Raw genomic sequence first — 11,445 nt, 5'->3', positions numbered from 1 at the left:
GTCGATAAACACGTTACAAAATATCCTGTTTCACGCGATTCTTCGAGTCTGCGCCAGGCCTGTCCTGGATATGGTGACACTAAAAAACAATCCCGCCATCCCGCATTTAACTAATCCCGGTCCAATCCGCTCGGCAAGTACCTTTGTATGCTTTGGTACTGGAGTCGAGAGCTTACTAGTACGGATGACTGGTATACTCATATATACTTAGTAGGTTTTTATTACTGGCAGCCACAAAATTTCTAAATACGGCATTGTCCACCGCGATGTAAGCCGTGTTTGTCTACTGTTGAAAAACAGTCCTTTTGTCAGTCACGGTAATTTGAGTTTTCCCACCAAATTGAACATCTTTCCAAGTGTGGCAATTCCATATTAAGACTTAGTTTACTCTGCGTCGGTAAGTGTTTTTCTCTGAGTGCGTACACAATACATGTCGTAATTTTCATATAGCATACCGCGATTTGACGAACATGAAATTAATTGTAGTAGGTTCAAAGAGAAACGGAAACCGTGTTGTTCTCACGGTAAATAATTCCGTCTTGCCGATTACCTGACTCAGTGTTGGGCAATGTATTTTTTTCGCAAGCGCCATTTCGCTACGCAGTACCTTCAAACTTACGATTTGCGATGCATGACGCTCGCAACTGCTCGACGCACCCACGGGGATTTGCGCGTGAGACCCTTTCGGGCAAATTTGTCGTCCTGCCCGGGAGCAGTGTTCCATAAGTTTCCGCAACGATTAAGACGCGCTTGAGGTATAATTAAGCATCACCCCGTGAACTTTCTTGTTTACATTCAACCAAAGAGGCTTTCACGAGTTGCCAATGTGACTCCGAGCGACCTGCGCAGCATGTTTCTTCACTAAAATTCCAAACGCACTGTAACGCTCCCGGATACCTTCTTTCTTACGTTATAAAGTAATAAGATCTTGGTTGCTTTCACACCTTATTTAGCGTCCACTTGCAACGTAGTAATTTTAATTTTAATATTTTCTATATCGTCTGCTATCGGTTCAAAGAATTATTCAGTTATAAAGTAAGCGTTGTGCTGCGTTGTGAATTGCCAAGTTTTAGCTGCCAACTAGAAACCTTTTATGGGTTATACACTCGATAAATAGCAGTAAAGTCTACCTGCAACTGTCGATCTTGTATCTACATTCTACATCTACAAACTCATGGCATAGGATACCCTGCAACCGCATATCTGCATGTGACGACCATTGTCAGCGGTTAACGTCGCCTGGTAACTGAAACTAACTAACCTGATGGAAATGTACTCCCTTCTCATAACCAACTAATTCTTATTTCACTGATGCGCCTGCTGCCCTTGTCGGCACCTGTGTAATGTGTATTGACAGCAGTGTGTGCCGGCACTGTGAAACGCGACATGTGAAGACCTCGAATAGTACTCTCGACAGTTGTGATAACATATTTATAACTAGTTTTGTGTATCTTTCTACGAAAACATGTCACGTGGCTAGTAATCTTCAGCTGAGTCGCTTGTAATCTGGTTTAATTCGTGCGCGCGACCGGGATCAATTCATACAAGCTACTGTGTGTATTCAGATTCAGACAATATCTCATTTTAGTTGCTTTAATTTCACTTGATTGTGCTCAGCCGCTATGGAAGGTAGAAACGACCAATACTGATAATATTGATATTTATAATTTGTGGTGGTTGTGATTGATTAATAAGTGCCTCTTAATGCAGTGGTCTATCACGCGTGCATGGGTGAGTCTTGCGTACGCGCGTATAGTCTGCGACGGCACGAACGCGTTATCGGGTGCCCACTGGAACGAAATGTCGCGCAGATACGCATCCATCGATTTGTAAATCACAGTTGAGTGTTCGCATTAGTCAAGGAACCCGTTGAAATTCCCGAGGGTGACAGCTTGCGGTTGAACGGATCACGCACCTTAATCACGTGCACGCGTTAATGCCTGGTTAATTGAACAGCGAAACACCCTGTTACGACTATATTCCGTTGTGATTTCCTGTTCGTCAGCCCTACTCCGTCCAGGGTGGATCGCTTTAGAGCCGTATTTTTCGCTAGCTATCAGACGTAACCTAGCAAGAGCAAGTTGCGACCCCTCTGACGGCTTCAGAATTCCCGCCGAAGTGTTGGAGGCTTATTTAGGCCCCTCCTCACCATCTGATTTGCGTATGCGGTGTCTTAAAAACCTAGAAGTGGCCGCGTTGCAAGTCGACAGATACGGAACGACCACAATACAGTCGAAACTTCATGAATACGACACAGCAACCCCTCTGGCGGCTGCACCACAGCGCGGCAGACATGGGATGATTTGATTACTGATTCAATGCAATCGATTGCGACGACGATTACTTCTGGATTGCACGTTTACGCAACTATTGCGATGAGGCTGCCTCGTGAGGGAACAAATTTTTGAAAAATTCGCTACTTGCGAGACGACGTAATGACGATCGCATCTAATACTTGTGATATATAATGAGCAGAAGAGTTTTCAAATCTGACGTTTATACTATGAATACTTCACTACAACGCACTATTTCTTGATCACAAATGTTTAGTTTGACCTAGTCCTCACTAAAATATACAGTTAAGTAATCGCCCCTTTGCAATGAAATCGATTGGAAATATAAACCGATCGATTCTGATCACGATTAATTTAGATTTTTCGGACGTTATCGATTGCGATTACTTGAAAATGATGTAATCGTCTTAATCGATTACGATTACAAATCTGTATTACCCAATGTCGGCTACACAGTGCCTAACAGTAGTGCAAATTGATTCCGTTACTGAAACGGTCAGGACTTTGAACCATAAAAGCTCAAGGCGTAATATTCCTAATTGCCGTTCAGTAAATGTCTCGTCAATGTGACACCGCGTATAGTCAAATGGTCTTATTTATTTTACTGCCAACCTCGATTCAAGTGCCTGGGCGCGTGAGAAATAAATCGAGAATCTTGCAAGATCGTGTGCCCTCCGGCTAGGCGTATTATGGGCGTGAGTCGTATCAGACATGAAATGCGCATCACGTCGGTAAGCGTTATGGGCGATTTGTACCGACCAAGTTTAAGGCTTTGAAATGTGTTGGCGTTTAAGCGAAATTGCAGCGATGAGTCCCCGCTGATTTACCGATCTCGCGAAAGGCTAAGTCTTCTTATGCTGGCACCGGATGGCGTGTTGTTGCTGGTGTACAGTTCAAGATGGGATTATCGCCGCTCTTTTGTTATATGCTTAATCCCGAGGCGATATTGCCACCTCACTCGTACAACGGTGTCGACATTTGCGAATGCCTTTCGCATTCCGGTAAGTATGTTAGGTTGGTCTGACTAAATATATTCGTCTACGACCCCGTAATTAACACTAAACACGGCTGTCTTTGCGGATTCTTCCTCTACGTACTGAAGATACGTCCGGACATTCTGTTCGTTTGCCGTTAAGCTACAGTTCTGTCTGTGGTGTGCGGTCTAATTCATACGCAGTTATTACCCACATGGAACTTCTATATTACGAACGAATTTCCTCGGCCCGTCTGCTTTGCCCTGCAAGTGGAATGAGATCTTGATGAAAACCCGAAGAACCGTGAAGTTCTGCGTTTTCAACCTTTAACACTATTCGGGTATAAGCTACCGTGAAATTCCTAGCAAAATTAAAATCCTTTAAATCGCCCGCGCCCAGGTTTGTGTGAAGTGCAGATGGGAATCGTTGCGAAACTCCCAAAAGATTTTGAGATCTTTTTACGTAATTGGATTAGAGAGAGGGTGCACCAAACCTCCCGTATCTGCTCCACGTGCGCTCAAGTTCTCACTATACTCCGTAACTCTGACCGAAATGAAGCCAAGATCAAGATAAAGCCCTTTAAACTAGAATACCGCGCACGCCGCAGTTGCTTTGGAATCGCCGTACTGTTGGCTCAGCTGAAACGCCAAAGCTGGACAGTCCGTAATGCCGCCTTGGGGACTCTATCTCGTCAACGACACGAATCAGGCTCGTGGCCAAGATTGAAGTAGCAATTTTACTGGGTTGGATTCCATCCACGAAATTGAACTGTTCTTTCTTTCTCCTTTGAAATTTCACTTCAATTTTTCGCTAGTATCTTAAGACACCTTGCTTTTTATCTCGTGGCGCGATCTTGTGTTGTCGGACGTAACTTCTTTACCTCTTTTGAGTAATTTCGAAAGCCGGTAACTAAGTGGGCGTCATGATTGGATACTTCCGGTTGGTCTTCGAAATTTTCCTGCTGGCCCTGCAATTTCAAATTGCAATCGTTCAAGGAAGAAAAAGTTTAGTCTAAATTGTCAGAATTTTGCTGTCGCATTTAGGACCTTCCCGTCCTCGAATTTTTGACTTATAATAGTGCGCCACTATCTGTAAGTGGCATCGCAATACCGCCGTAATTGAAATCAGATACTTATAAAAAATTCTTCCTCAAAATGGCATGCCTCCGCCGCTGTTTACTTACACCAATGAGATTTCCCGTTGAATTCCTTACTCGCCAAACCAGCTGTAATTTATTGATGATAGTATACTTTTTCTCGTTTTGGTGCGTTTCTAGACTTCTCCAGACTCTATTTCCCTTGCGATATTGAGGGATTGGGTTTATAGTTCAATGATTCCAAATTCGTGGAACTCTCACAGTAATTTGCGCGTCCATTTGAGTCAGGCCGGCCTTTGTACTCCTTTTTGGAATACAATTTCCCATATCGTTAATGGTGCGATTGTTCAAAAAACCCTTTGCACTTAACTTATCCCGTCGAATTTTTAGCTTTAACAAATCGGTTTTCAAGTACTATTGGCATTTTCGGAACTGTGCGCAAATATCAACTTGCGCCCGGTCATCATTCAGCCGCATTTTTGCGTAAAAATAGCGGCCTCCGTTGAAATTGAATATCTCAAAGGCTCGCTTATGTGTCCTGACTTTGTTTTACTGCAAATCAAAATGAAAAAGAAGCGCTTCCATTGCAAGATTGGTGATCGGGCCAATCACAGCAAGCGGCAACAAACCGTGCAGGTTTTACGGCTCGTGGGCCATCTGTCTCAACGCATCCTCCACCAAGCATTGGTAAATGTTGCTGTAACCTTACTTCAGGGTTCGCCGATAGGTGTGAAATTGATATGTCGCGATAGTTCAATAAGAAATCGATACAATCCGTCGTTCAAGCTTCAATCACAGTGGTAGGATGTACTGTACATCGTACAAACATGTGCACTACGATTCCGTTTTGTAGTCCATTACGTTGTGTGCGACCTGGGATATAGTCGAAGACTTGAAATCTCTTTCAACAATGCGGATGTGAACATTACTACCATGGCGGTCGTTTCTTTGTGATAGAATTAAGATCGTGGGTATTTTTCTTGGGCAATGAAAAATAAATAAAAACTATGAGCAGCCTTCCAAAAGTTATCACCCGTACAAACTTTGCATTTGTCGATTAAGGTCAAGATCAACTGAAAAACAACATATGACAAAGATAAATTCGTCGTCTCCGTTCCGACCACTCTACTTTCAACTTAGGAAAAATTAATGGGCGTTGGGAGTGTCAAAAAAGATCCCAGTAATGATGCAGTTTGCGGTTTTGTGGTAGCGCTAACGTCACACTGAAAATTAACCGACTGGGGAAGAATTAGTGCCCGCGCGCTGATATTACCCCATTGGCTACACCCCTACTGATAATGGCATTTCGTCGTCTAAAATACGATCGTTCGCATGCATGCCAAACCAAGCGGAAGTCTGGATTTGTGCAAGGCATTCTTTGCTTGCTACGACGGTGGTCTTGCGGCACTATGCCACTACACCTCTACACCTCGTCGACGTGTACCGCAACGGCATTGTTTGGTGTCTTGCCGGAATAACATTTTTTGTAATCTTGAAATTCGTTGCACGCGTGCAATTTACGATATACGCCTTTCATCATTCACCTAACGCCGTTTAGGTATTGTCAATCACTAATCGATTTCATGTCGTAAAGCATTTGGAAATTGAGCCACGCAGAGCAGCCGAAAACGGGGACGTTAGTGCAGTTAACGAGACGTGCAGATTTTTCATACAACGGTTGTTGGTAATTACATGTGCCTACTTCAAACACTTGTCGGCGATGATGGGTTAAATAGCCTTTCACGTCCTTCACTCCGGTCAATCATACAGGCCCGCATGCTAGAGATTGCAATCTCTTTTCCCACTGCATAATCAAGATGTACCAATCGCAGTTCTAGATCTTTGTCATCCTGTATGTCCGATACGTGAAAACGGGACCGCCTAATCTAGTTTATGAGTTGCCGATCACCGCGCCGCAAGCCTGTCACCTTGTTGTCGGAAATTGCTCCGATTGCGCCTTTGCGATTCTTATTTAATAGACTGTTTGACTGGTGCGAACTTAGAAGGTGCAAACACAACATTGTTCTTTGAAAATGTCACGGTTGTTGGAAAGTTTAAAATTGAGGTCGAAAGGCCGCAAGCGCAAATTTGGTACCGTTAGAAGTCAGATTCAATTCGACGTCGGTACCGCTTGCCGATACATGTGTGCAGCATCAGGATATTTCGTTCGACCCGTGGATAAGTCGATCAAGTTTATCGATAAAATGATCAATTCTTGGTTTTCCACCAAGTGCCAGATCACGACAGGGTCAGAAATTTAACGAGAACGAGTTTTTAACGAGTTTCCTGTCATGTCAGTGTCGTGCGTTCCGAGACAGCCCATTTTCGCCCGATCCCATAATACAATCTACCCATATACAGCAGAAAATATAACACAACCGGATCAGATTGTGGTTTGCAAGGAGGCGACACTATCACCCGTTTACCAGCCCAACCATTTCTCGATATCAAAACAACGGAATATTGAAGTCCGTCACTCAACAGCAGTATCGCTAATCTGGCTGGCTTGTCGCGTACAGCCACGATCCGCCGACTGAACTTTGGTCATGGCAAACACATCGCTGACAAGATCCCGCCGCGAAACGCCGCCCTTGACCTCCAGCCGTCGTTTATTTACCCTTTCTTCACGCTCCGCTTTGTTCCCATAATACCCAGGGACTCGTAAAATAGATCCTGCTTACGAATATGCCAGTTTATTTCCTCACGCCGACGAGTATTCGCGCGATATTCACGCTCGACACTATAGCGGCCTTTCACAGTTTCACGTAACAACATTGACTCAAAAAACATAATGTCTGAAATGGTAAACTAAAACGGCACGAGCTTGCTATCGTCGTCGTCCCATTTTTTGGCGTAAACGTCTTTCGCTGCGGCAGCTTTCGAAACTATACTTCGTGATCCCTGTGAGATATAATATATCCGAATGGATCGTATTAAAACGTGTTCGTGGTGCGGAACTTGAAGATTTATTGTATCGCAACATCTATTGCAAAAATACATATATTTAAACTCTTGATGAGAGGCACCCGAAAAATCTTCGAGTTGAAAATATACATATTCTTGCAATTGATGTTGTGATGAAAGAAATGGTCTTAAAATATTACATCACAGGGGAAAAGCAGCCGGGTTGGCGAATGGCGCCAAATTTCCGACTTGACCATTGTGACAAGTCCATACTCGCTTCAGTAGCCTACGTGACAATGGTTTTGTGATGTCACGTCATAGCTAAAAACTTAGGCCTACCCAAATTGCCATTCCGGAAACGCCTATGGGGCAAGGGTTTATATCCTTGGCTTATCGTCATTGTTGAATATCGTCAATCTCAAGTTTTGTTTACCCGCAATATTCTCAGCGTCCCACAACCCAGGGTATACCAAATTCGAAATATTTCCTTTTGTGAGGAATTTTACGTCTCCTAACGACGAAATCTATGGGTGCAAGCGCAACATGGGTTTACCAACTAGTTCTTTGGTGCTCTGGTTTCACGTCCTGGATTGCTGTCCAATTGAATCCTGGACCAAGCTTGATATCATCATTTGTTATTGATTGTCAAACCTGTTTCAGGTTATCGTTCGAGGAATGTATCAAATGTCGCCACGCGGTTTTACTCCCGTGTATTTATGCGTTTGCCGAATGTATGGTTGGATTTGTGATACGTATTGGTTTTTCAACGTACCCGTGAGCTATTCGTATTTTGTTTACTGGGCTACTGGATAACGAAGCATCGTGTTACTCGAAAACAGCACGAGCTACTACAGTAATTACAAATTAAAACAACACGCTCATTCTCCAGGGATATCTAGATGTCCCTGTCAATCTCATCTTCACCATTATGGTCACAGAGCAAAATCTATTCATGAAACCACAGGCGCAATGAGAACTCAATCCGCGGCCGTGTGCAATGACATGATGCGATACAGCAAGCATCCGAAAAAGGTGTCAGTGAATTTACGTTTGATACAGTAACGACACGCAGTGTCGAATTTACGAATTTGAGCAGCAGTACAGTGGCGAATGATCGAAGACCAACTTTACAATATGATACGTAATAATCTTACCCGATCAATTGCATTCGTGAGCCTACAGCGTTGCTGTGCGTACCCCTGACCCGAGATGACTGGAGTTGAAGTACAGACGAAATCATCCTGTTACAGAAGCGCCGCGTTATTCTCACTCCGCTAGTTGTCACTAGCGTACTGATTACATCTACGTCAGTCGGGTTTTGGCTATTAGGTAGCCGATGTCGGTCTTACTAGATTACTAGCCTACGGAGGTTAGTAATTTATGGTAAGATCAACCAATGTGGAGTAAATCGACCAAAATGTTCCCTAAACAGTAAGATTTGTTATCCATATCGGCCGATTGTCGTACTGCATCTTGTCAAGTTGTTTCGACACCTTCCTATCTTTTCATTGTATCGCAGTTTTGTGGTGTTTTCAAACGATGAAAATATTAATAAAACTGATTTATTTGATGGTACTTACCGAAGTGAGAGGCAGGCATTTTTCTGTGGCGCTGGTTCCGCAAATAGTCATCCGTACGATTTGCTTCAACACGCAGACATCTCCTTTGCATTGCTTCCGAGGTGGTGTCATGTAATCGATGAGAATGTTGTCCAGCATTTGCTCTTCGCTGTCCCATTCGGTTTCAGGTACAACTTCCTCAACTGGATTTAAATGATGCCTTACTTGACACACATAACTGTTACTAACACTGTAGAGTTGTGAGTCTTACTCTTTTACAGTAATGCTAATGATGATAAAATTCCGGCTGCTAGTTGCACTGGAGACTCTGGAGTATTAAGTAAGCCTTATATATCATTGGCTCAAACCGTACTAATATACACAGTACCATGTGTATAACCGGGTGAAATCTGGCGAAGTTGATTTTAGAGTTAACATGACATAGGGTTCAATCTGTGCTCTCGCGCCCTTGCGTTGGATATTGAACGCCATCACTTTTCGCCATTGAACGTGTGGCTGAGGAAATGCACCGCTCATTGACTGGCCGTGTTCGACCAATAATGGCTGATTTCTTTTATTTACGTCAAATTCACAGACTCACCGTAAATCTCGTCGTCTCTTGGTCTGGGAACAAGATCTTTGGTCCATCTGTGGTAGTACGGCAGGTACGCACTCTCCGATGTCGGGATTGTTACGAAAAAACTGATAACAGAGAGCAGTCCAAACGATGCGATGCCGAATTTAGCGGACATTGTGCTGGTCCAAGCGATTAGATTAGGATTATTCGTTACAGACTGCTTGGTAAAAAGTAGTGTCAGATTGCTGAGATAACATGACTGTAAGTCGCGTGACTATGACAACGTGGTGATGCGAGCCGTGATGTCACTATGGAGAGACTCGCGCCATGACGACGGTTTTCAATATTAAGTTGACCTTATTCTGTTGAAAGAAATCTTGAATACTAAAATTTCTTGTTGACCCAACTAATTGGTACCAGATGTGCAGCATCGTCTGACTGCCATGAATACTAGCCAGCCTTCACGATTACCGGACCACGACCTAACATCGACTCGCCTTCCGCCACATGCCACCTTATTTTGTCGCTTGCGTCTTATATTCTCTGCATTACTTTTCATTCAGTGCGCATGCCTCTTCTTTACTTCGCCTAGGCCAAGGTGGGTGTCTGATCTTAAAGACTACTCCAAGTTTTTTCGACGCCCTCCTATCTTTTCATTGTATCGCAGTTTTGTGGTGTTTTGAAACGATGAAAATATTGATAAAACTTAATGATTGATTGCCACTATTGCGTGCAGGCCTGCTATTTCGAGTATAAGACCTGAACAAGCCCATGACTTCAAACGTACCACGTACGTCGCAGTTTTATCAAGCTACAGAATTAAACGAGATCCTTGCAGCGGAGTGGGCCTTTCCAATACGGTCGGTGAAATGTGATCGACACTGCGTGTCGTCACGTTAGTCACGTCAGTCACGTGACGTCACGTTAGTGAAATGATTTTGCCAGCTTCGATTCGATGGCTGGATTACTCGACTCGCGCCCATTGGCCGTTTATGCGCTTCGCAACTGCATTTTCTGTTCTCTTGGCAATTCATTCTAGCATTCCCAAAGCATCTTTCCGGAATTTAAGGGCATTGCAAAATACCTTTTGATTGATTTCGTACAATTATTCATCCTTGACCATTTTGATACGTTATATATTCGTGGAGGGCTTTTGACTATGAGCTATATATAGGTCGTTCCAAGCCAATATAATCTAGATTGTCCGTAGCGAGTCCAAAATTTCTTTGGTACAACACAGAGCCAGACGTGTTACTCCAAGAACTCATTCCCAACTTGCTGAATGTTAGCAGGCACCCTGCTTTTTATAACCGTCGAATTCGAATTAATCCGTTAATATTCTCACGGTGGGCGATCTCACATTCCCCTAAATCCGCGCAATTCACGTTCCGAATCGCACAATTAACCAATTTTCGCCGATATCCCCGGCCTATTCTGTCCCTTAATAAGTGCCCTTAATAATTGAATGACCGGTGACGGGGTAATCCTACCTACCTAACGTCGCCGACCGTGTGAGATTAAGAAGCTTGAAATTTGGCAACGTAAAGGCAGAGTGCCAATTCCCGGTGGGCGCGGAGATTGATTGAAATTTTAGGATCGAAAATGACTGAAACATCCCTTTGCTGCGGCCGCACGCCAAAACTCTTGTAGACCGCGTACTATGACGGCGGTGCCCATTATCATAGTAATTACGCAAGCGTGTTTAGAGTGGTAAATATTATGGTGTCCGCGGGGTTATTTTTGTTAGTTGGCATTCATATCGACGCCCATTTTTAGCTAGCTTGCCGCAAATACGTTATAAACCTTGTTGGATGCTTTTATCTTGATATCAACGCGGGGTATTGTAAATACGTCAGCTGTCGGGACTTCGATAGAAAATCCGAGATGCCAAAAATGGATTAAACTGTACATGTACATTATGGATTGGTCTTTATCGCAATTAGTGAAGTGGATTTGGTACACGTAAGGTAGGAGGGGCAAACATTCATATTAAAGATGATTTAGTATTTTTCGATCATACCTAGTTCACTGGACTTTGTGA

General features: G+C 43.6%; 2 protein-coding genes across 2 annotated transcripts in view; one reads left to right on the top strand and one right to left on the bottom strand.

Moving 5' to 3' along the window:
- Positions 1-11,445, top strand: part of LOC145455815 (elongation factor G, mitochondrial-like) — a 34,716-nt gene that overhangs the window by 16,951 nt on the left and 6,320 nt on the right. The window lies entirely within an intron of this gene.
- LOC145455818 (uncharacterized) lies at positions 7,042-10,341 on the bottom strand. The gene is made up of 4 exons (XM_080333836.1): positions 9,429-10,341; positions 8,849-9,030; positions 8,423-8,509; positions 7,042-7,265 (listed from the first exon to the last, which is right to left on the bottom strand). The coding sequence occupies exons 1-4, from the start codon at positions 9,577-9,579 to the stop codon at positions 7,173-7,175; spliced, it is 513 nt and encodes a 170-aa protein (XP_080189962.1). The 5' UTR covers positions 9,580-10,341; the 3' UTR covers positions 7,042-7,172.

The sequence above is a fragment of the Botryllus schlosseri genome, chromosome 14, assembly GCF_051294905.1.
Source record: "Botryllus schlosseri isolate E-star chromosome 14, Bs_hap1, whole genome shotgun sequence".
Classification (NCBI taxonomy): Eukaryota; Metazoa; Chordata; class Ascidiacea; order Stolidobranchia; family Styelidae; genus Botryllus; species Botryllus schlosseri.
The sequence above is the reverse complement of the archived record's forward strand: the minus strand, read 5'-3'. Positions and strand labels throughout refer to the sequence as shown.